At 41.1% G+C, this 26,492-nt stretch overlaps 1 protein-coding gene across 10 annotated transcripts in view; it reads left to right on the top strand.

Annotated features, from left to right (window-relative positions):
- The window catches only part of Nbea (neurobeachin), a 544,486-nt gene that overhangs the window by 475,891 nt on the left and 42,103 nt on the right, over positions 1–26,492 (top strand). For all 10 annotated transcript variants that reach the window (XM_028882144.2, XM_037206608.1, XM_028882142.2 and 7 more), the window contains 2 exons: positions 5,927–6,046; positions 15,451–15,603. In XM_028882144.2, the coding sequence (XP_028737977.1) occupies positions 5,927–6,046; positions 15,451–15,603 (273 nt within the window). The remainder of the gene's footprint in view (positions 1–5,926; positions 6,047–15,450; positions 15,604–26,492) is intronic.

The raw sequence follows: 26,492 nt of genomic DNA, 5'->3' as shown, positions 1-26,492 counted from the left end.
GAGCATTACATCTGTGGCCAAGCCTGATTATGGGAACTAGTCAGAGCTGCCCTCCTTCACTTTATGGCCACAGTGCTCTCAGTAGGCAGAAGGCATTTCCCACTCAGGCAAGAGATGACAACCTCAGATTTCCCACAGAGTTCATGGAATCCATCCTGTGGCTCCAGCCTCGGAACTGAGCAGACTATAGAACTGATCAGTCAGGATTCAGGGGACCTGATTTCTGATAGCCACAGGCATAAAATGTAGTCTTAATTGATTTGCACTCAGAAGTAGGAAAGCAAAAAGACTGATAAATTCAGTTCTCTGATCACCAGTGATTAGGCCATAAAGGCAAATTTCTAGTCATTATCACTAATAGTGGGGAATGACCTTTGAGCATGAATGAACTGCCAATAAACAAAAATCAGTCCAGGAAGCATAGATTTAAAATCTAGGGAAAGGGTGCCTGTAAAGTTCTATATGCTGTCTGCTCTGGGAGCCAAGAAAACAATGTGGCTGTGCCTAAGCAGGCCAAGAACTGCCCCCACAACCCACAGAGCACATTGGGTTTCATGAGGTTAGTCCACCTACACTTTGCAAGAGGCCCCCAGAATCACAACATAACCACATTTTCAGAAAACATTGAAACCAAAAGTTTTCACTCTGAGAGGCTCTTTTATACCTCATCAGAGTCCCTGATGCCACAGCCTTGGTGAGCCACCACAGTGAAGGGGAGTCTACCTCACTCAGGCCTCTTGGGGATGGACAAAACTCCAGGGCTGTGTGTGAAAACCACAAGAACAACAACAACAATAGATGTTTCAACTGGATTGTCTTGAGATTTAAATGAGAATAATGTTTGATTGCATCTTGAAGTAGACACAATGGTGTTATGTGTTTTCTGTGAATACCAATTAGCCAAATCTGGAGACAGATTGGCAAAACACATTAAAAGAAAAACACTTGTTCTCAACCACCAGATTTATTAACTATTTTTCTCTTCTAAGTAAGCTAACCCTTTTCTCCAGTCACAAAACACAAGAGGTCCTCTGACTGACCTGCTGTCCCAGTGGGTAGAGCACAGACAGGACCGAAACTGTGCGTGGGCCTGACAGTGATCTTCTGTGTCTCCTGCACAGAACGCATTGTCTCACAGGGAATCCCTGACTGTTTAACAGCTTCTAGTACCCTGGTTGAGAAGGGAAAGGAACGGGTGGAATTAGTTTCATAAATTTTAAGCCTGGTATACCCAAAATGTTACTTTTTGGTCATGTAACCAATAAAAAATTATTTATGTGATGTTTAGTATTTTTGAACTCATTTTGGAATCCAAAGACTATGTTATATTTCTATTACGTCTATTGACTTCTGTGTCTGACAACACATGTATCTAGCTTTCATTTAGCTCAAATGCTTCATGAAAAGCTATCAGAGACAGCACTGGAGTCCTGTGGTCTAACAGCTTGAGGAGCATTCGGCTAATGGCCCAGGGACCTTTGCTTTCTTCAGTCTTACTCTAAGGACTTGATGAAGTAGAAAATGCATTTATAATTTGTATCACTAAGAATCTGTTCATAAAATATAATACATATTAAAATAAGTGGCTGTCTTCTACCTTTCAATCCTTTTAGACCTAAAGTCATTACATTCATTATCTTTCAATATATTTAGTATGACAATGATGATAATTGCATAAAAATGCTAATTAGCTATATACCTCATTACTTTAAATTAAGAATATTTTTTTAGTTAAACTCCCAGTGAAATCACTTGTCTGACTAGCTAGGCTCTAGAAAGACTGTTTCATTGATTACTGCAGACAAATGCTGAATAAACCCTCATTCCAAAGTGGGATTTCTTAAGATAATACACGGACACGTTGTGCTCAGATGTTTGTCCTTCCAGGACCTGAGACATCACCCTGAGTAATCACATGCTACTCACTGACTATGACCAGTTTCCCTGGCTGACTCAGTATGCCAGATCAGCCCTTCTGTGCTCAGCTAATTCCTTAGCCATTTAATAACAATAATTCTTAGGATATTAAATAGGTAACATTCAAAATTGTAATATCTACATGTGTTTATAATTCAGAACGTTTTTTATAATTACAGATTATTTAGAAAACTTACCCAAGAAACTCAACTGTAATGTATCATTAAAAATACCGTGTCTAGTAAAAAACAGCACCAATACTTTCCCAAGCATCATCCTTTAGCCAGCCTAAATAAAACTTTTCATTGTGGTTATTTTGGATGCTACACTTAAGGGCAGTGCACATTCACTTAGAGGAAAACAAGTGATATCTAATCAGAAATCAGAAGTGTGGCATACAGAAGGCACACAGGTTAATTCATAGAAAATGCCGATTGATTCTAAACTTACTTTTGAATTCTTTCAAAAGAAATAGGAGAAAATTATATCTCAAGCCTCAAAGTAGAAATAGTCATCCCTTCCACACATGGAAGTGTGGCCTTGAACTTGCACAGATGCTGGAGGGAGGCACACACCTGCTGGGGAGACCAAGTGAAGGTGCCAGCCCAGACAGACAGCAGGACCTAGCACAGGGAGGTCTCCGCACTAACCTGTTTCCTTTCCCTCTTTGTAAGGTTCCACAGCACTTCAGTTCTGCATCTGAAAGGGACTTCCGCACAGTGGGGGCTCCCTTCCAGAACCCACATTAGGCACAAACCACACCCAAACACTTGTTTTTACCAAGAGATCCTTTATTAAACTGGGAAGAAAAGTTAAAGTGGCTGCTTTCTGACTCAAGCAGAAAAACAGCAGCAAATGACCTTGCAAGTGTCATTGTTAAGAGAAGAAGAAGGGGAGGTCTGGGTTAGAATGGGCTAGGATGTGGTAGTAAAGGAGACAGAGGATGAGGGAGAAGGGGAAGAGGACAAGGGAAAGGGGCAGGGATAGTTGTCCTGGAGGGACAAAGGACAGCCTCTGGATAGAGAGGAGACAGATGTGGCCTGCCTCCGGATAGAGAAGGAGACAGATGTGGCACATGGGCAAATGGCGGTTTATAAAGGTAAAGGGGGAAACCTCACGTTAGGACAAAGTGTTTAATTTCAATTGGGCATGTTAATTAAGTGAACCAAAAGGGGCTTCTAATTGCTGGACTTCGGTAGTCAGTCCCAGGAGAAAGAAGTGGCCAAATAAGGAAACAGACCTTGGTGGCAGCTTTAGGAATGGAATCTAACAGTTTTTAGCAAGGCAAAGGGAATGGGGGAGAAGGGCAAGGCCTGCCAGAGCCACATGCTCCAGGGGGCGGGTGTCCCTTCATCTTTCCTTTGCTGTGATTACACATGGTTGGGGTTCAGTTTTGTTTTTAAATGGAATGAAGAAAACAAAAAAGATGAATGTTGTTTCTAACATGGAATTGAGTGGTCTGTAGAGGTTACAAGGCAGGGAAGGTGGCCATTGCCTTTGGAGGAATCTAGTGAACTAGCAGTCTGGGCGCACCAAGCTGGTGGTGGTTTTATACTTTGGTGTGGGTAAGATGCACCACGCTTTCTCTTTGTTATTTCACTTATCTAATCCTGTAATTGCCCTAAAGATGGTTGTCAGTGTCAGCTTACACTGATGAAGTAACAGAGGCAGTTCCAGGACAGTATGTAAAGGAACTTGCCCAAGACAGGTAAATAGTTCAGTCAAACTTTAAAATTAGTAAGTCATATTTTGCTCAATTTATCATTACTATTCTTCATTTTTTTTTTTTTTTTTTTTTTTTTTTTTTGGTTTTTCGAGACAGGGTTTCTCTGCGTAGCTTTGCGCCTTTCCTGGCGCTCACTTGGTAGCCCAGGCTGGCCTCGAACTCACGGAGATCCGCCTGCCTCTGCCTCCCGAGTGCTGGGATTAAAGGCGTGCGCCACCACCGCCCGGCACTATTCTTCATTTTTAACAGTCCAATTTTGATTAATTTACTGAGCATATATACCACATTTACCATCTGACTTTTAGTAGTAAATTAAAAGTCTACAAGGCAAGTTTAATCAGTGAGAGACACCTCAGATAGTTTTTATTCCTAATTATGGTGACATCCATTCGTCTTTTATATAACTTAAAATCTTAACAAAGTGTACTTCCAGGCTGCATATTTGATTTCCAGGTAAAATAATTGATTTTTTTTTTGGTACCCCAATAGTAGATTTCTCCACAGATGCAGTAAGCAAGATCAAGCCAAATTAAAATGACCAGGTTTATTTGGGCCAAATGTTCTCCTCTGACTCTCCAGTGCCCCGCCTCCACCCCAGAGATGAGGCATGGGGAGGGAGGAGGAGAAATCACTTGGCAGGTATAGAGACCCAGGCTTCAATACCCTGCAGGCAAGGTCTTAAGCTTTGGAGGAAGAGCCTGGACCTTTGCCATCTTTTTGAGGGAGCAGGGTTTGGCGAGGGAGGAGGGAGGCCAAGGCAGAGTTTCCAGCCCAACAGTAATAGATTCCCTGTTTTTTGCTATATCATTCATGATTTTATCTCTTCCATCTCACTTTTCTGTCATTCAAAATTAAGATAATATATTACAAACTTAGTAGATTGATGACATCTATTCACACTAAAATTTCAGAAGATTTGAAAAAGGTAAATATTTCTAGATGTTGCCAGATGATCACCCTCTAAGATTAGGAGCAAGGAAAGGAGGGTAAAGGGATATGGGAAATGTCTACCACATTAAGAAACAAAGTTGCATAGTAAAGAAAAGAGACAAATAATTAGGAAAATGACCTGCAGAATTCTTAACATCATCAAAGTTGGGAATGATTTTTGTTATTGATCCTCCCCATCATAAGCTTCAGAGAAAAAGGTTAAGTATGGCAAAAGAAATACACATTTGATTTTGCTCTACTTATAGGTAACTAGGGAATCCTTAGTGAAAATGAATATTATTTACTCTTTTTTGGAGACAAATTTAGTGATGTCAAAAGCAATGCCTCCCGTTCAACCTAAAAACTGCAGAGCAGGCATTAAAATGGGATAAATGCCCGGGTGTTGTGATGGCCTTATCCCAGGGCTCCTGTTATGGGAGATGTCCTGATTAACAGACATAGTGCTCAGGATGCTAGTCAAAGGCAGCAGTCACAGAATACTGAAAGTGTCAGGTCTCAATTGCATTCACTTTAGTTCATTCCTTATTCAACAGATTAAGTAGTGAAGATTTCTATGCACTAGGAGTTAAGCTAATTAGGAGATGAAATAGGGAGTGAGATAGACAGTCATAGCTGTATGAACAATGTTCAGAATCTAAGGAGATGTCAGCTGCTCAGTGAATCCAGAATAGCCTTCAGGGGTCAGTGTTAGTGAGAAAAAAGGATGTTTGCATCTGGCCAAGGAAAAAGAACAGACCCCAGCAGAGCAGAAGGGAATGCGAGAACCAAGACAGTGCATAGTTGAGACTTCCTGCAGAGCTCTTGGAGCTATCAAGATAACTGAATAGGAATTGCATTTCTAAAGAGCACCAGACCATTGTGTAGACCTTGTGTTTGGGTGGCCCTTCTTAGCTACTCCAAGATGGACATCACCAAACTAATTCCCTACTCAGAGTGAGTGGCTTGTCTTCTTGCAGTTAGTATGTATAGGCTGAACTACTAGAAAAAAAAAAAGAAAAGAAAAGAAAATCTCCCTTATAAATGCCATGGGAATCATTTCTAGAGAGATCATAGGGTACATCATCATTTTGCAGATAAAAAGACATGCCCATGAGACCAGAAGTCATGCCAGACTGTGGAGCAATGGGCTGCAATGGCACTATCAGCCCAGACCCATGTCTCCTGACACCTTGGTGTGGGCTTTTTACCCAGGGCTCTGTATTTCTTCTGCCTATGGAGGGCCTCAGAGACTAGTGTCTTTGGGTTCTTTCGTTTTGTCTTGTTTCTACAAAGAAATGACTGTAGCTATCTGTGTTTCATATGATCCACTGACTGATTCTTTTCTTTGCTCAGGAGCCATTCACAACCTTCTTCCTCAATGCAAATGATGGGAAATTTGACCATCCAGACCGAACCTTCTCATCCATTGCAAGGTCATGGAGAACTAGTCAGAGAGATACCTCTGATGTCAAGGTATATAGTTTATTTATCATTTATAGTCATGAAAATCTAAAACTTGTTGAAATTTTTATGTTTAAGTATAAATGGATATATATGACATTTTATGTTATGGCTTTACTCCATTATATTAAAATTGTATACTACATCTAATCTTAAAGAAAGTCTGTTGTTGTATGACCCATGTAGTTTAACGAGGGGAGGGCCGTCTGTCTGACTGATATATTGGGAATACCCATTGGAACCTAGTGGGGGCAGTCACCAGTGGGTGCATAACTTGAAGAAATGATCTCCCTTTCCTTGAACCCAGAGGAAATGTTTCAGCAGTGAAGGGTAGGGCTCCCTGAGACCCTCCTCCATCCTGACTGTTGATGGGCCCATTCATGTGCAGATATGGGGTAGTCATTGGTTGTTTCAGAGAGTTCATGACGATAACTACTATATATTGCCTAGAAGGTAGGAGTTTGCAGTCTTTCTTCCTTCTTCTGGCTCTTACTATCTTTCTATGTCCTTTCCAGTGTTCCCCAGCCTTAGAAGGATGGTATAAATGTCTTGTTTAGGGCTGAGCACTCAGCCCTCACTTGTTCTCAGCACCTTTTACATCCATCAGTCAGTCTGCCTTCCAGCAGCAGCTTATTGGAAAGCGAGGTTTCTCTGATTAAGGCTAGAGTGGTAATTGTCTTTGGGTATGAACATGCATTTAGAAGGCGGGTTGACACACACTTAGTTAAACAACAAAGTTAAGCTCCTCACAAGCTCCTGTGATACCTTCAGTGTGGGCTTTTGAGAAGGTTTGCAATAGTAGGTATGGATTCCTTCTTGTGGAGAAGGCCTTAAACGCCAGCAGTGTAGTAGCTTGATCACTTGACAGTTGTGCCACCACTGCCCAGATGAGCAGGACCTGTGATGGATGAGGTTAGCATTGTGACGTGTAGGGTTCACAGCCATATTTCTCCCCCAGCAGCTTATATGGCACCTTCTAGCACTTTGAAAGCTAGCTGGAGGAGGCACCCAGCTCAGCTCCAGCTTGATTTCTCTGTAGCATATGATCAAGGTGTGTGGTGCCTTAAGCAATATCATCTAGTTCTGGTACACAACTAAGAGGAATGGCAAAAGCATGGTTTTAGGGGATTCTGGGGTCTCCCTAACCAACGACGAGTAAGGAGATGCTCCATACCTGGCACTGGAGTTTTTTGTTAATAACAAGTAGCTTCAATTAAGAACCATTAAAAAGTATCTCAGGATTTTTTTTGTTTTGTTTTGATCAATTAAGGTGTTTTCATTTAAAAAAAAAAAAAACCTCTATCTAACCCAAATGGAAATGGATAATCAGGAGATGGGAAGAACAATCCAGTAACTCACCTTTCCTGCTGTTGACTCAATATTTGGCCCATTGCATAAAACACGGTGGGAATTGGATCTGACCTTAATGTGTCATAGTGTTAGAGCTGGCCCGGCTTTGGGTTTCTGTAGCCTGGGGCAATTAATAAAGCATTAATGACAAGACCCATTTAAAATGCAGGCTTTTCTATCCAGCCTTAGCCTTTTACTTGACTGCCTGGGGATACTATGCAACAATACATATTAGATTAAACCAGCACACACAATACCCAGAAAGAGAGCAGAGCAATTTTACAGTTGGTACAACTTAACTAGTGGTAAATACAAAGATGTGTTAATTGTTTATTTGTGCCTCTTTTTTTTTTTTTTTTTTTTTTTTTAAGAAAAAGGAAAGGAGTACATGGCCATGATTGATGCATCAGGAAAATGTGTTCCTTTCTCTCTTTCTGATAGTAAGATCACATGATCAAATTATTACATAGATAGTTTTTTATTTTAAACCTTTTTTCTTTATCAGTGCAAAACTATTAGGTGACACTGAATTTAGGGCTTAGTCCTACAGAAGGGGACCAGTTAAAGTCAGCTGTTTGATTTGCATACCTATGTCCACCCAAAATACTTATACAAAGTAGTACAGTGTCAGCAAAGTGAGAATTTTGTGAGGAATGGAAGCTGTGTGTTCACTTCCTTTTCAAAGCAAATCACACGAGGTTGAATGTAGCACATCCATGTTTTATTTGTTGCTATTAAAGTTGATGAGAGTCAGTCTTAATTTATGCATATAACATTCACATTTCGAAAAAGCCAGGGTTTAACCTGCAGCTCTGCTGACTTAAGTGTGGTGACCGCACTTGCCTAACAGTCTTGACTTCTCTAAGAAATTAAACTAAAATATCCATAAGCCATCGTTCCAGCTGACTGTGGCCAGGGATCCATCTGGAAGGGGCCTACTCTTATTTAATGCACCTGGAGAACAAAAAGAAAACTGGGAGCTGGAAGGCACTCCGTGGTCAGCAGTATCTCAACTTCATGTTACAGAATCACCTAGTGGACAGTTTGCATGAAAGTTAAATATTCTTTTATACAATTGACTATTTCCATCTTACGTCAGAGCTGTAGCCTTAGTTTATCAAACTACTTCAAGTAGAAACTCATCCTCACTGTTACCATAACAACAAAGAATTGGCATTTTTCTTAGCTCAGAGGTCCACGCCCACATGCCCACACACACGTGGGGTCAGTTATTTCTAATTTATTTATGTAATCATACTTCTCAACTTAGCTTTCCTTTCCTTCCTGAGAACTGGGTCAGTGCTTCAACCACCAGAGACCTTAGCAAGCTGCATTTCAGTCACTAAATCCCACTGCAGCCTTCCTCTTGTTACCAATTAAGGAACTTTCACAGTTTGTTGCTAACTGTGGTACTTGACTACCTGGAGTCAGGCATCAAAGAAGCCATCAATGTGACTGTCCCTAACTTGGAAATTTTCTTGGTTTTCCTCCCCAAGCAGCACTGAACCCCCCACCCCCCACCCCACCCCACCCCACTCCCACCAATACCTCCACCACACACTCAATTGGCTAATAAGGAATGGTTTTCTCCACTTTGACATTGTGCCGACTACATTGTCAGCTCTCCCTGACCAGCACCCTTGACCCTTGCATACTGTGTGATTATATCCTGGGGTCTCTTTCTTCAGCAAGACTGCGTGTTCACACACACAGAAATGGACTTCTGTGTCCTGGAATGGGGCTCTGTGTACCTTGCATGTATTTGCAAAGGGTGATTCCTAATAATGGGGCCAGTGGCCCAGTGCCATCTGCGTGTTTACTTTTTAAACATATGATCAAACCATCATCCCCAGCGATGACAGTTCCCTCCTAAAGCCATATGTTAGGCTGCTCTTTCCCCATCCCCAAGTCATCCTGCTGTTAGAAGTAATGTGGTTGCTGCTGCTCTGGAAAGTGCATCAGGGAGTGGACTGTCTCTGAATTCCATCTGCCCTTCCTTAGCCATGCACAGCACTTTTCTATACTTATTGACCATAATATGACATGTTCAGGCAGATTCCCCAAGTTCCAGACCAGCTTGGTCTACAAAGTGAGTTCCAGGACAGTCAGCGCTACATAGAGAAACCCTGTCTTGAAAGAGGGAGGGAGGGAGGGAGGGAGGGAGGGAGGAGGGAGGGAGGGAGGAAGAGGAAAGAAAAAAAAGAAATTGCAGACAATATGGTTTCCATCAGGTTCCTATTCCATGTGTGTGCACACCTGTGAGTGTGTGTTTTTGTGTGCGGGGGAGCAATCACATATGTTCATGTGTGTTCTGATGCTTTCTGTTACAGCATCAGAATATGGGTCTTATGACAAAATGTTAGAATATATGAGGTCTTTAAAAATAATGGTGAGTTGAAAATTTTAAGTTCATGGTTCAATACATCTATTAAAGTATTTTTCATTTTAAAATAATGACTGGTTTAGCAGGGAAGAGTGAGTTACTGGGAATAATAATCCCACTGACTTCTGGAGCATGGATTTTTATTTCTGGTCTCTACTGTGTAATATAGCAGTTGATGTGTTTTCAAGGAAACATGTTTTTGTTTCCAGAGAGAAACTATCTCTGCACTATCTACTGATGTAGACAACCTTGCAAGGGCGCTGAGAATGCAGTGGATGGTTTCATTCTGTCTCTCTCCATTAATGTCAGCTTCTTCCTGTGCTAATGAACACAAGATGAGTAGGAAAGGGAGCTGCCCAAGTGACCTCTGAGAAGAGGCCCCAAGAGTGGAGTCAAATCAGTTAGTTTTGGCTCCGGCGTTTTGTATTTTGATTTTAAATTTCTTTCCTTCAGCCATGCCCTGCGAGGAGAACTATTCCACTTAGAGATATCCTTACACTAATTTTCCTTAATACCTTTCAAAGTTGTTATGTTACATTCTGAATAGCTATGTAGATGTTAGAAAAGGTGGCTGTGACACAGTGTCATTAAGGTGACATAGTGTAAATTAATGCAGTTAATGGAGGTGCTCACACTGCCTCAGTGACCCATTATGAGCTCTCGTGGAATTAACAGATGCCCAGGCATCAATCTTTTGGGAAAAAGGATAGAAAAGCGCTGGCAGCTTTAAAACCTCACAGTGAATTATATTAGGAAAGTGAAAACGTCTGGGTTAGATTTGATTTCACCAGGAAGCCATAAAGTGGTACGGCTCTCAGCAAAATATATTAAACTGAAATGTCAGATTTGATGCAATAGGTACACAATTATGATAGTGTTAATAGTGGTCTTCTATCATCCTAAGACATACTTTCCAGTTCAATTTCTCAGCAGCTTGAACTTGTCATAAGCTTATAAATTAGAAATTGTGTTTGAGGATATTTTCCTATTTTTGACAGAACGCATATACTACTATTAACTGTACCGTAGGGTTTTAGTATAGCTGTTAAAATAAACTAGAAATCACATTTGCAGATACAAAATGCCTGTTACAATATTCACTTTGCCATTTCTTTAATAATATTGCATGTCTTTCTGTACTGTTTTTCATTTAGCGATATTTAAGCTCCTTGGATTTTTCTTTAAAGAGAAGCTGTTTAAAAATGTGGGTGTGTGGGGGCATGTGCAGTAACCCAAACAGCAGTTGCCTTGGCCAGCCTTGTCTAACCTGCCTGCATGGAGGCAGAGCAGACTGGGTTCCTTTTGAGAAACACTTCACAGTTTACAAACATGCTTTTGGTTGGTTTGCTAAGTGCTCTCGAAGCAACTCATTTTGACGGGAGACCAAAGCCTGCAGGGTCCTCTTGGCGCTGTCTGTCTGGGGCTCCCCATTCCTGTGCACTCTCTCATCCTCTAGGGCCTTAGCTCTCCCCTCTGGGTCTTTTCTTTCTCATGCATTGCCTCTCCTTGAAGTTGAATGCTTTTCTGCCTGCCTCCTTGTAGGAAGTTAGGCCAAAGTCCCTTTGCCTGTTGGACTAGCAGCTATAAAAACACACAGCCACTCTGTATGTTTAGTCATAGCTCAGAATTAGAAAAAAATCTTACTCAAATCTTTTGAGACAGGAGACTGTGACTTAGAACAGTATTTAGTGCTCAAAAGATCCCTAGACTTCACAGTAGCTATACAGATGTGCACACACCACCTTAAGCATACTTCACATAACTCCTAGGAGGGCTTTCTGCATCCCTGTCTTGAGCCTCACCCTGTGGCTACATTCTGTTCGTTACTCTGAAACTGACCCTCACCTTAAGCCTGCCTCTCATTTTGACCATCTTTTGCTATCTTAAGTTAGACTTTTGTGTATCTCAAAACCCTGCCCCAAACCTGAAAATAAGTTTCTTCCTTATTTCTCATGGCATCTTACACCCCTGGTCATTTTAAGCATTCTACCTAAAAGTTCCTTGGACACAAGATCCTTAGGTACTTTGAAGGATGCAGCCTTGTTAAATGTCCCTCCTCTCCACCACTCAGGGACCTTATCTCCTACTTCCTCAGTAATCTCTAGGACAGCCCCACTGTAACACTTCACACACACACACACACACACACACACACACACACACACACACACACACACACACACACACACCCCTCCAACCCTGTCTGCTTCTTAGTCCCAAAACCACTGCCTCACATTTTAAGCGTTTACTAGTACAGTACTTCTCCTTTAATTCTAAGCTCTGTTTCTGTAATTTCTCCGTAGCAGACCACCCCAAAACTTAAAATTCAAAACTGTTCCTTGGCAGTATGCAATCAGAGTTCAGGCTCAACCTGAATAGCTGGGCTCTGTGCAGTAGGGTACCTGGACAGCTTGGTTGGGCAAATTCCTCACCTCTCTTTGCATCCATGTTCATATTACAAAACATGATGGTGAGACATCCATCCTGTGAAGTGCCTGTCAACGCTAAGAAAACATGTAGAGTACTTAGAGTCATGGCAGGACTCAGTAAGACCTGGAAATGCCGTCTTCAGCTTTAAGACTGAGTGGCCTTAAGCTTTAAGCATCGTTTCACTGATTCCTGGTCTGGCACAACAGATAAAGATGTCATTGCACAAAATCAACTAGACCTCAGAGGTAATACTCTCTTAGTCTTTGTATTACTATTAAAATAAATCTTTTAAATAATATCAGCATAAGTATACTGAGATGCTACCAGTATCCTACATTTACATACCAACTTTCAATAAAATTGGCTAATTGAAACAAAATTTTAAAGCTGTGAAACAGACATAAAACTTCAAACTTATCTGCTGCATCAGATGCTTCTCCTAGACCTCCATGGCTTTGCTCTCCCCTCCTTCTCCATCACAAACACTAAACTGCCCCCAATTTCTTGTTCAGACTAGTCCATTACAATTGCTCTGGTGTTTTAAGACTCCTATGTCCTTGCCAATAAGTTGCTCAAAGCAGCTAGTAATCATTAAAAAAAAAAAAAAAAAAAAAAAAAAAAAAAAGGAAGGAAGGAAGGAAGAAAGAAAACAAAATTTCTTGATACCTACTTTCAACCATATCTGTCTAGTGACTGTTGGAAGTGTGAGTAATTCCTTTGAACTTCAAACTCTCATAGCTCATCCCAACAGTGTAGGTAACCATCTTGTTTACAAGCACATCATGAGGAAGAGAAGGGAAGGTCCTTGCCCCAGGACTGTCCTCCAGGCCCTGGTAACACTGCTTTACAGGACTTGCACCCATTCCAGCCCTCTGGACTGTTGGACTGCAGCCCCTTGCCTGTCTGCATCACTCTGTTATTGGGGAGGGCCAGCTTGTGGCACCGTCCTTTCCACTGTGCCTAGATAAAAGCCCTGCCAGGACTGAGAGTAAGCATGCTTGTTCACCATACAGATTTCCTTTCAGCCCCTTCTCTCTTCCCCCTACACTAAGTCTTTCTTTGAAATTGATCTCACGTATATAGATGTAACTGGAGTTCTCCTTTTCTCAGCATCTCATTGTGGCCTTGCTCACCACACCTCATGCTCTGCACCTTGCTGTGGACCTCCTCTTGTGAGATGCTGCTCACAGGCACACTGCATCTTCTCCTTCCTTTCCAAGTCTCCCTTTGGCTTTGTCACCCAGAACCCTCTGTATTTGATCATGGTCATTGCTCTTCCAGTTGACAAACAACCCAGCTTTCACCAAACCGTCTCCATCATCTGGTGCCTACCCCCTCTCTTTTCTGGTTCTCCTGTTTGGTCTGTCCCCACTATCCCCTTCCATCCACCCATGCCCATGTTTTCCCCTCTTTAATAAAACTCTGTGATGGTCTCCCACCCTTTCCCCTGATGGTCGCTTTAGCCTTGATCATGACCCATCCCCACTGAAGTGTTTCTGGACCCACCCAAAGTTCCCTGCTCTCTTTGTCTGCCCTTCCTTCTCCGGTGTGATGGTTTTGATTATAGCCACTGTTTATACCTCAGCCCTTAGACCTCACTTTGAGTTACTGGATGGTTAGGCCATAGCTTGTTTACCCAGAACTCATCATACTGTGTGAAACTCAAAACCTTTGCTCCACGAAAAAGAAAATGTCTGAGAAGTATGTAATGGATTTTAGAAAGAGTTCTATTCAAATGGTTTAATATAAGACAACTGATTTTTCTTACATTATATTAAAACTGATTAATGTACTATATAATTATTAATATAATATGTAGTTATATTAATACTGATTCTTAATAAACGTAGCTCCATTTATCTAGACAATTAATTTATATAAACCTCATTATGTTCCTGCAATGCCATAGAAAATGAATTTAGTCATTGCTTCCTTGTCATCTACAAAATCATAAGACTCATTGTCAATCAGTTTCACACAGAGCCTTGCTAAGGTAGACACCACCCAGAAGAGATACATCAGCTTTAATGGAGATGCCACGAAAGAAAAGCATATAAAAAGTATATATGTTTTTAGAAAACTGAGGCCCATTTATTTGAAGACTTCTTGTCTGGTGGTTTACATTTCCCCTGTGCCTCCCTGGGGGTGACCACAGGAAGATTCAAATTTCTGGTAGTATTCTGTTAGCATGGATCCTAGGACATGAATTAATATTGTGCTTTTTACAATATAGTGTAACCCTCATCTTGAAATTTAATATATATATATATATATATATATAGAGAGAGAGAGAGAGAGAGAGAGAGAGAAAGAGAGAGAGAGAGAGAGAGTATACTTCAAAACCATTGTAGTTTGTTTTTCAACTTCTCTAGTTACTTACAAAAAAGCTAAAAAATAAGGTCTTAAAATAATTTTTTTCTATTCAGATTTATTCTAATGAGGCATAAACCTCACATTGACACTCAGGTTCATCTTGAGTCCAGATATTTATGCCACACACAGATAGTAAAATAAGTCATCTTTATGTCCAGCTTATCCACAGCCTATATTTAAACTTGATTATAATGTAAGTATCAGTCCTGTTGTATTCAGTGGTGGGTGTAAAACAACTTGGTTGGAGCTGGGGTATCTCTCTGATGAGTACTGGCCTGGCAGGTGCCAAGGTTGTAACATCAGCACTGGATACAAAAATCATTTTGTAATTAAAAAGTAAAATGATGAATGTCTGTAAATAATATGAATTATAATTGCCATTATAATAAAAATCAAAAGTAGCAAATATTGTGATATTTTTAAACAAATCCTGGCAGTGACATTTTAGTTGGCATAGTTTGTTAATATACATAAAAGGTCCCTAAGCAGCATAGACCTGTTGATACAGCTTCATATATTTATCTATTGATTGGAAACTGCTATTACTTTGCGTACCCATTTATCACTGTTTTTGTTTGTTTGTTTCACTGAGGATTGAACGTAAGGCCCTCCTGCATTCTAAACAAGGGCTCTCTACTACTGAGCCACACACTCCCTTGACTCTGTGTGCCTGTTTCTCAGAATTCACAGTAAAGAAAGGATGATAAATTGTGTAAAAGAAATGTTTCATCTTCTTGGATCTCTAATTGTTTTTAACTGGAGACTAGAAGGGCTGAAATTAGGTCAAGGATTTGTTTCCTTTTACAGTTGGTAAAAGTCAATCAGTTTTGTCAACTGATGTTACCAACTGGCTACTAAGCTGCATCTCTTTTCTGCACAGGAACTAATTCCAGAGTTCTACTACCTACCAGAGATGTTTGTCAACAGTAATGGGTACCAGCTGGGTGTCAGGGAGGACGAAGTGGTGGTGAACGATGTGGACCTTCCCCCCTGGGCCAAGAAGCCTGAAGACTTTGTGCGGATCAACAGGATGGTAAGAAAACTGGTTTCTGCTAAAACAGAAGTCAAGAAGTTCACATCTTCTGTGGTCTTGTTTCTACCTGCTGCCACGTGTCCTTGCCATCTATGATGGTTAAAACCTAAGAAGCAGTGACAGAATCCTGCTGTAGTCTTCTGATGGCATCCTTTGGTGTAAAGCAGACTTCTGAGGAGGATTGATGGGGAGGTATTTCAGCTCTGTGTGTTCCCTCAGGAGGAGGCAGACAAGTGTCTGCTGACTAATGTCACACATTCTGAACGGCTTAAAATAAATGTCCATCCCTTGTTTCTGTCTATTGTAACCAATGCATCTACATACATTACTCACTCATAAAAGTATTCAATCAGAGGGATTTATGCATGGGAAGTTGGTGCTGTGAAACATATCTCATGCTGTAATGCACCTAGCCTGGAAGAAAGTACCCATCTACCAGCATTTCTAAAATACCGTGGCAGAGGTCTGGGTGTTCAAATACATCTGTAAATAATGTCTGCCGGTAGAGATTCTATTATTTTAATATATTTTACCACAGTCAAGGAGATTTGCATCTTGGTGTGGTTATGGTATGTGGGAAATGAACCATGCTGTCATGTACTGATCATGTTAAGAATTGTTGAGACAGTGGCCCCCAAAAGCACATCACTAGCCCTGTTTGGAGTAATCCCAAGTCTGGTCACCTGTCTCATAAATCTGCTTTTCTCTTTTGGGCAGTTGATTTGAGCCAGTATCCACATAATTTCCACACAGCACAATAGGAGTCACATATCCCTTTGGGAAAGAGTATTATGATATGAAATTGGCATATTGAATAATTCACACACTGAGCGGTTTAACATCAGTGGGTTTGGCCTGCTCAGAGCTGGGCAGCCCTCACCACAATCAATTTAGAGATATTGTATCACTCCATAAAGAACCCCTGACCTGTTGGGTATTTCATCTTATTTTCTCAATGTCCCATCCCATCATAGCCATGACCAGGCCATGCTAACCTTCTTACTGCCCCTACTGTGTTTCTAATCTTCTGCCTTCTAGCCTCTCTGCCTGTTGTAGACATTTGATATGTGCAGTCCTAAGGCACAGCTCTGTATGTCCTTCCCATACTGTGCTTTGTATCACACTCTCAGTAACAACTTGTATTTTACAGCTATATTTTCTGTCTTTAAGAAATATTCAGCAAAAAAAGAAAAAGAAAGAAATATTCAGCTTTTGATATACTTCATTTTTAGGAATCGTTGCTGATATAATAGTCTTATACTTAGAAGCACCATATTAGGGCTGGGCAAGGTGACACATGAGTTTTTTTAATTAATTAGTTATTTTGCATCCGGAAGACCACAGTGTTCCCTCCCTCCTCTCCTAATCACTTCCACACCTTCCCTCCCTGCCCCCATCTACTCCTCCATTTCTCTTCAGAAAAGAGCAGGCCTCCCATGGATATCAACAAAGCATGGCATATCAAGTTGCAGTAAGACTAAGCACCTCCCCTTGTATTAAGGCTGAGCAAGGCAATCTAGTATGAGGAATAGGTTCCCACAAGCCAGCAAAAAAGTCAGAGACAGCCCTTGTTCCTGCTGTTAGGAGTCCCATGAGAAGACCAAGCTACACAACTGTCACTGGAGGCCACTGTTTCTGAGTGCCACACATTTCATGAGGTGGGAAGGTACTTTAGAAAGGGGGTTTGCATTCTTAGTTAAAGGGTGAAACAAAAAAATAAAAAAAGGAGTGAAATGCTGAGAAGATAGGTTAATGAGAGGGAGAGTTCTCTGCCAGGAAGAGAAAGGACTTAACTTTAAAGACGGGAAAATGGCCTCTAGTGTGTTGTCCACCCTAGTGGCCTGATATCTCTTCAGGAGGGCTCATTGTCTGTAGTAGGTTGTTGAGAAGTGTGCAGACAACTGGCTTTAGCATTTTGAGAGCAGTCATCTATCCGATATTGCTTTTTCATTGTAATGATTTGGTCAAACTTCATAAAAATGAAAGAAGTCACTGGAGAGCAAGTTGATGTACGGTCAGGTATCACAACAAGCCTTTATCTTACATTATCTTGCAACAAGTCCCAGACAGAAAGAGCAGTGAACTACTCAGTTATAGTAAAGTAGGTATTACAGAAAATAGACAGAGCCTGTGCAGAATGCTCTTCAGAGACAGGAGCACAGGCAGCCAGTGGTACTCAGTGTGAGACACTGTCTGTCCTGTGAGAACCAAAGTGATAGCAACAGGTGGAAGGGCCACTGTTTATGGGAGTGTCTGCACTGGCGCTTCCAACGCCAGAAGCAGAAAGCCGTGGACTGGCTGCCGAGTCAAGGCTCCAGCACAACTGTTCCACAGTAGAAACTGGTCCTCACTGTCTTGTCTCTTCCTATTGTCCTCTCTGCCCACAGCTCATCCTGGTCAGTTCACTGGTGTGTTTGAATATGGAGATATTGCGAACTGGACTTACAGAAAACATGCCTTGTAACAAATAGTGCTGGAGAAGTGGGTGCTAGAAATGTTAAGATTGTTTTATGCAAAGCAACCAGGAACCTATATAGATTATTAGCCCGGATGGATTATAGACCAGAATACAAAGTGCACAACTGTAAAGTGTCTAGAAGACATGTAAGAAGCAATCTTTGTGGATGTAGGTTAAGCAAAGATGCCCACATATGATACAAAAGTACAGTCCAGAATGGAAACACTGACAGCCAGGACATCAATAATGCTTCTTTGTGTTGAGTAGTGTTAAGAAAATTAAGAATAGTTCAGGCTGGGAAAAGCTTTAAAACAAACATAGGACTCAGCAGATGAAAGGCTGTACACAGCAGACAACCTGAGTTTGCTCTTCAGGTCCCACAAGATGAAAGGAGACAACCACAGATTGTCCTCTGTCTGTCCCCACACTTGGCATAGCATGTGCACATGTGTGCACACACATACATATGTGTAAATAAATAAGTGTAAAAACAATCTAATGAAAGACTGGGGCCTGAAATTTAAAGCAGATAGTCAAAAAATAAAAGTAATAAAACAATAATTAAAAATTCTTTTTTTAAAGATTTATTTATTTATTATGTATACAATGTTCTGCCTGCATGTATGTCTACAGGCCAGAAGAGGGCACCAGATTTCGTTACAGATGGTTGTGAGCCACCATGTGGTTGCTGGGGATTGAACTCAGGACCTCTGGAAGAGCAGTCACTGCTCTTAACTCTGAGCCATCTCTCCAGCCCCTAAAAATTATTTCTTAAATAGTGAGGACAAAATATTCTCCGGTCCCCTCCAAAAACAAAACAAAAAAAACCTACACAGACAGCATCTTCCTCCTGAGCAATGTAGCCTGCTAGATATTTATGCTTTTAAAAGTATCACATCACTCCAGAACCTCTCTTACTCACCTACACAGGACTGCCTTCTTTACATTTGGCTTTTTAACACAATTCTTGAGAGCCATCTTGCTTGTATCCTTTCTGTGCTCTGTGTGTGTGTGTGTGTGTGTGTGTGTGTGTGTGTGTGTTTACATTAACATCATATTACAAGTAATGTCAGTCAATATTATTAATTCATGCAGCAGTTAATGAATGCTGGAGTTATTTCCAGATCTTGGCTGTATCAGGTAAGGCTGCTATGAACATTGACATAACATCATTTTTCTATCATACAAGTTTCCAGAAAAGGATGGGCTTTTATTTCTTTAGAGTATAAACCTAGAAATGAGCTTGCTCACACAGTAAATTATATTTAACATTGGGCAAACTGTCAAAGTGTCTTCTATAGTGACTATGTCCTCTTCTATCCACACTGATCTCCTTTACCCACTTATATCTCCTGCTTTTGTTTTTAATTATAGCCATTCTACTGGACATGAAGTGATATATTTTTACAATTTACAATTTTAACTTATCATTCTCCAATAAATGATATTGAATACCTCTTTATGTGTTTATTAGATGCTACATTTCTATATATATTAATAAGACAGTGAATAGTGACTTATAAATACAACTTTGGTATTCTTTATTGGAGTATCTTATATGTTCCTCAAATTAGTACTCTTATTTCAAATATGCCTAATGAATAGAAAGGTGGGTCCTGCTTTTGAAGGCAAATTCCCAAGGTATGCAATATTTTGCCTAAGGATTTGGGGTGTAGTGAAAGCTAATAATTATCTGGACAAGAAACCACCAGGTCATTACTATCTGTAGAAACTAATCAAGCAAGATGATGCATTCTTAATTGAATCTGCAGAAAAATGTGCAGTGAGTTATTTAGTGTGTTAGATGGCAATGCATCCAACCCAGTGAACTTGCCATACAAGAACATTTCTAGATTTTCTTTTAATGGGATTATTTGAGAGACTGTTATGGTTATTTTCCTAAGATGTATTGCCACTTGGATCCCTTCTTTACCTCCCCATGAGAATAGTCTTTAAACCTTCTCCCACAGTTGGAAGTCAGTAAGCTTTATAGATTGATTAAAAACCAACCCAAATTAGTATAGTGCTGTGTCTACCATAATGAATGCTCCACTCACCTAGTGTCAGTGACATAACCCTTCTTCCTTTTGAATCTGTGGCTATTTGTGGGCATGGAGCCTTCAACAGCCTGACTGTGGTGCTGGCTTTTTTCACTTGGAATCCCAAAGATCTAGTTCAGGCAAACACTTTACCAACAGAGACATCTCCTGCCTAGGTTTCCTCCTCAATTCTAAACCATTTTTTTTTCTTATCTTACTAATGAGTCTATGAAGACTTGGAAAGTAATCTTTTGCTGTGTGCTGGATAGTTTGAAATCTTCCGTTGCCCCAGGAGCCATGTCAGAATAAGTAGAAGATTTGCATAAAGATCCAGCATACAGTGGATGGCTTCAGAAATCTTCCATCTAGGACTTCCTTGAAGCAACCCTGGGAGGCTTACAGAAAGAGCTCTCTTACACATCAGCTGGGTCATAGGTCTGTGGCATGTCTGTGGCAGCCATTTTTGCTTCTGGGTTAGTACTGCTTCTGGAAATTCCTGAGCTATAAAGGGACATGTCACCAAGTGTGGCTGTATCCACAACTGCCACTCTCAGGGTCACTTTCCTGCATTTCACCATCTTGAAGTCTACTTCCCCAGCACAGATCCTCTGTTCTCGCCAGGTTCCTCACCTGCTGATACGGGGTGATCGCACTGATCTATAGAAACATAGCAAACCATGAGTTAGTACTAAATATCATGAGCTTGCTACATATTTCTAAGTTTTGCCAAAGGTGCATTTATTTGGTGTGTGCTTCTATAATATAGAAAGCCTATATACCAATAAAGTGAGATGTAGAAGCATGTGTCTTCCCTAAATTCTGTGATGACAACTACCATTCATTCGGTGTTTTGTTGAAGTTTCTGCGTACTTATTGGGTAGTTCCTCTAGGTTTTAGTTACTCTGAAATAGGTTTGGAGGGGAGTATAATGTGCTCTGCTGTATTTTAATATAGACTAGGATTATCTCCAGTTATTCACAAGAGTTCTTTGTTACTGAGCCTAATGTACAAAATGAGAATGTCATATATCCCAGAGAAATGACATTCACTGTGGTAAAAGTCCTTCATCTCTTTGTGTGGATTAGTATTCTGTATCCGTGAACATTCCCTCCTCCTCCTTTCAAGCTGTCATTAAGAAATTCAAGGCAGAGAAGAGAAAAATAATTGTATGAAAGGGAAAGCATCACTGGTTTTTAAATGTGGGCTTTGCCGTAGCTTGTGGCAGTTGAACAGGTGTCTGATATGTGGGCAGCAGCCTTTGCTTGTCTGCAGATCATTTTCCAGCTTTGAAAACCAAAGATTTAGTACTAGTGTGTAGTGACTGTACAAACTCATAGAGCTCATACCTGTCTATAATATTCTTCGACCAAAGCCCTCCCCTCGTATTTTGGCTTGTCTGGATGCAGTCTTAATCTGTTGTTACACTTAGTGCTGTTGCTCTTGTTGTGACACTAACACATATTGCTGCTTGTATGTTGTGAATGCAGTGACCAAGATGTGAATGTAGTGACAAAAATTGTTTCACTGAGGAGTTGTATAATTTGAATTTGGTCTCATTAGGAAAAAAAATGGAACGTAATGTCATTAATTTTGGTAGACATCTCAGTAAATTCTACATGCTTTGTTTACACAGCAAGCAAGCACTGGCTTAATTTATCTACACAGAGCTAAGCTGATCACAGCCAACTTCCTTATGAAGCATTGATAAAGCCTTGTGTTCAGTTCTAACATGGTTAGCATCTGACCTTGTGACAAAGGACAGAAATAGAAAGTCTTTCTGATAGTATTACCCTATTGCTGGCTTCATCAATCATAATCTACCCATTTATAATTTCTTTTAGAGAAAAGGCCTTCCATGAATGTGAAGTGGTAATGCAATCTAGCCCTCAGCTCTGCTGAGTCAAAGGCAGAGCACAGACCACATGCACCCAAGCAAGGCGCTGAGGCCCTGTGCTTCTGCTATTATAGTTTCATGTCCTTTACAAATTGTTCCTATTTTGAAGAAAAGTTCTAAAAGGTAACAGTCTGAATTTGAAATATTTTACTAACATATGAAGCAACAGCTTACTTAACAACTAACTAGTGAGCACTCCAGACAGGTCTTCTAATTTATAGTACATCACTGACCAGGCAAGATTCCCTGCACGCATTGAGCTTCTTTTCAATCAAGAGAGACCAACTTCCTTATGAAGGAAGGGAGGAAGGGAGGAACGGAAGGAGGGAGGGACAGAGGGACAGAGGGACAGAGGGAGGGAAAGAAATGGCTTGGTGTGTGAGGTGGCCAGTTCTAAGTTAAAGAGAAGCAGGAGGGAAGGAGTTGACTTTGGGAAGAGGTTGGTGGGTCCATTTGAAGGTGAGCTTGAGCAGAGGCCTGAGGTGAAGGAGTGAGCCACCGAACTCCCTAGAGACAGACCTCTGCAGGCAGAGGGACATGTGGGCAAAGTGCAATGACAGGCATGCTTGGCCAGGCCAGTGTGCAAGGTTCAGTGAACAGGGGTGCAGAGCAAAAGAGAACTGAGCAGCAATAGGACTTACCATATCCGGCTTGGTGCGGGGGAGTGAAGTCTGCGGCGCTGTTTTGAGCGAGGGTTACTTGCTCAGACCTCCTGCAGCAGAGAGAGCGCTGGGATGCCAGGGTAGAATTGGAATCCTACCAGGAAGGTTCCCACGGGTGATGGGGACATGGAGGGGAGGGGAAAGTAGTGAGACGATGCTGTGAATCCATTCTCTGTATTCCCTAATGGTGGACCCCCCAGTCCCCTCCGTGACTTCTAGTGACATTTCTCTCAGTTTCTTCATTTTACAGAAGCAGGCAGATAAAGGGTCAGGAGGACTACATTGCACATTGGTTGCTCACACATAGCAGAGACTTTGAGTATTTCAGTTTGTTTTGCTAGGATGAGAGGAAGGAGGTTAGTACTTATCATGGCATAGGGGCAGGAATTCTAAACTGCAGGACAGGCTGAAGTCAGCATTCTTACCCCAGTAGGCTCTGATCTGTTGAGAACATAGAAAGCTGCTTATCCTTGTACCTTCCAAAAACAGTGTCTGGCATGGGTAGATGGACAGTAGTTAGGGACAGGTACTCACCTTGTTCTTTTGCATTTTGGTGGAATGTGCTTGGAAAATCAGAAGTTTTTGTCTTTTTTGTCACCTGTCCCTAGGGTCTAGGACACTGTCTGTCTCCAAGGCATACTCTCTGAGTATATGCATTATACTTTTGAAACAATGAAGTGCTAATAATCCCATATTTTTGTAGTGCACTTTCCAATTTGTATGTAAATTGATTTCACAAGTAACTGTGTGTGCTGCTGCCACTGTGTTATGACAAGAGAGTGTTTGTGAAGAGCACATAGGCCCCCTTTTCTCACAGAAGAAAAGACAAGTGAGAGAATAAACACCTGACAAAGAATGGTTCGACTCAGAAATGTACAAGATGAAGTGGCTCTCAGGCCAGTGAGAAGGGGGCAGTAAGACATGGCTCTGTGCTCTGTGCCCCCATGGACCACCTCGTCCCAAAGCCTTGATCTATATCAGAGTACCCTGAAGATTTCCAGAGGCAGAGATGGGACAGAGTGAAAGGCTGGGGCATGCAGGGCTGTGCTGGCTGAATTATGCATGGAGGAGCCTGGTGGGGTTAGGCTGTAAGAGAAGGCACAGGGCATGGTAGCTTTTGAAGTCTGCTCCATTAACAGGCTACCATGCACTGGGCGTGGAGAAAGAGGCCACATGTATTGTAGTGGCCATTTGGATGGTAGTAAGGCCCAGAAAATCATCTTGGGTCATGGTACATCCAGCCATCAGTCAAGTAATTTAGGGTTATTTATAGAATAATTTAACACACATTCCCCACCACAATCATTTAAAACAGCTTTGTTGAGCTGGGTATATCAACCCAGCAGTCAGGTTACTGAGACAGGAGGATCACTGAGAGTTCAAGGCCAGCCTGGGACCCATGGCGAGTTTAAAGCTGTCCTGGGCCACATAGCATAACCCTATGTATGTATGTATGTATGTATGTATGTATGTATGTATGTGTATGTATGTATGTGTGTATGTCCAATTATGTTTATTTAAAACATATACAATATAAAACATGCATATATAGATGTCCAATTATGTTTATTTAAAACAATAATTGAATAATTAAAGTCATAATGACTAAAATTTTAATGCAATCATGGGATAAAAAAACTAGCCTAGACACTACAGAAACTTGAATGCTTTTCTGATTATCTGCTTGAATACATGCAGAGAGTGTTTTATTACCGAAAGCAGATCTTTGATAGAATAAAAGGATGGGAATATTCTTACTTAGTATAGAAGAGGTAGAAATTGCATTCCAGTATATAAAAGAATTCACACAGTTAATTTCCTTTTTTCTTTTTCCCGAGTTTTAGAGAGGCTTTATCCCAAGTGCATTAGTGAAAGACTTCTCTCCTATCTAATACCCATGGGCAAAGATGGGGATGAGATTTAGGTAGTGCTATCCATCTGAAAGATACCACTCTACTTCATGTGTCTCTTCACTTCCTTCATCCAACATCCCCAGGGTAGAGTTATGGATTGGAAATTGGGTTATCCAGGCTTAAAGCAATTGCCTCTGCCTTGAGATGTGCAAGGAGATGTTCAAGAAGCTATTAGGGCCATTACAACACTAATAGCTTAGTAATCGAGTATTTTTTCATATTTTCCAGTGTAGGCACTGTACTAAAATCTTATTTCAAAGTGCAGAGTGGGTCTGTGCATGCAAACCCAGCTCTGAAAAAAACAAATAAGCACAGCCATGTGTTGAGTGGCAGGTAAGGACCATTTAAAGTGCAGTGAGCAGCCCTGGGGTGGACTTCTGCTCTGGGTGAGGTGGCAGTTAATCGTCAGTTCCTAGATATGCATTTGACTTTGAGCTAGATTTAGCTTTCAGGTGTTCTAAACTTGGGTTTTCTTTTCCTCTTTCATAGTGAAAAGCAAGGTAATGATAATAAGACTGGTCATCTTCACTCCGACCTCATTTAATTCTATGAACGAAAAGGCAAAGCTGTCCAGAGCATCTATCTATCTATCTCACTGCCACTGTCAGTTGATTCATTGTGCTGCCTCTGTTGTGGAGGCTAGACTAGAGCAAATAACAATAGATATCAGAAAGATTTGGGGTTAATTAAATATGATTTTGAAAACTATGAACTACTAAGGTTCAGAGCTGAGAGGAAATGGATTAATACAAAGCAAGATATTAAAATGCAGAAATCGATGCCCAGAAGCCTTAGAGAAATTTAATGAAATTTCCCTGAACCCTCATAAAAATCCAAGACTTCTGTTTTTTAGGTGAATTCTACCAAATTTTCAAGAGATAATGAACTCCGTTCTTATACAGAATACCCCCAGAAACCATGGAAAGGCATTTTAGAAGGGTAATGGGATTGTGATTCCAACAGTAATTAAAGGGGAAATTAGAAAAAGAACAAGTGCCAACTTGATATACATGGAAAGATGGCTAAGCTGCTAAGAGTACTTGCTGCTCTTGCAGAGGACTGAGATTCAGGTCCCAGCACCCATATGATGCTGCACACAACCACCTGTAACTCCAGTTCCAGAAAATGGGATATGGTCTTCTGGCATCAGAGGGCACTTACACAAACATGGAGTCATCCAGTTAAGCTCATCATGTACACACACACTTAAAAAGTTAAAAATACAGTACTGAGGAGGCAGAAGCAGGCAGATTTCTGAGTTCACGGCCAGCCTGGTCTATAGAGTGAGTTCCAGGACAGCCAGGGCGATGCAGAGAAAACTGCTCAAAAATAAAGAAATAAAAATAAAGTGAGCAGAGGATATGAATAGGGAAATTTTAGGAGACCCTAAAGACCAATAAATATGTCTTTAAAATATCTAATTTGTTAGTACTCAGAGGACTTCAAACTAAAACACTTAGTTACTGTTTTGTATCTATCATAGTAACCAGAATTAGAAACCTGGGTAACATCAAAGGGGAAGTGGCATACAGAGGCACCAGGGACAACTAAAATTGAGGACAAGACAGCCATTCTGAAGAGCAGCAGTCAGTGGCTTGGGAGGAGGACGTTGACCCCGGGAGTGGGAGGTGAGGCACTAGTCCTTTTCCAGAAGAAATTTCACAAACGTCCAAGAGCCGAGGGGGAATGGGCACAGCCTGTGTCTGTGCAGCATGTAGAGCAGTGGATTAGCCGCACACAGGCTGCCAGAGGCAGATCTCAGAACAAGGACAAGGACAAAATGAGATCCTAGGCCATGGCTATAGAGCAAACACACACACAAGAGGATGCTTCATCAGAATGGAAGGAATCAGTAAATACTTCCCAGTTGTTGCCTGTGGGGGAAGAGGAAGGGAAAAAAGAGTACTGAGAGGAGTAAACACA

This window comes from Peromyscus leucopus, chromosome 6 (genome assembly GCF_004664715.2).
Source record: "Peromyscus leucopus breed LL Stock chromosome 6, UCI_PerLeu_2.1, whole genome shotgun sequence".
In the NCBI taxonomy this organism is placed as follows: Eukaryota; Metazoa; Chordata; class Mammalia; order Rodentia; family Cricetidae; genus Peromyscus; species Peromyscus leucopus.
The sequence above is the reverse complement of the archived record's forward strand: the minus strand, read 5'-3'. Positions and strand labels throughout refer to the sequence as shown.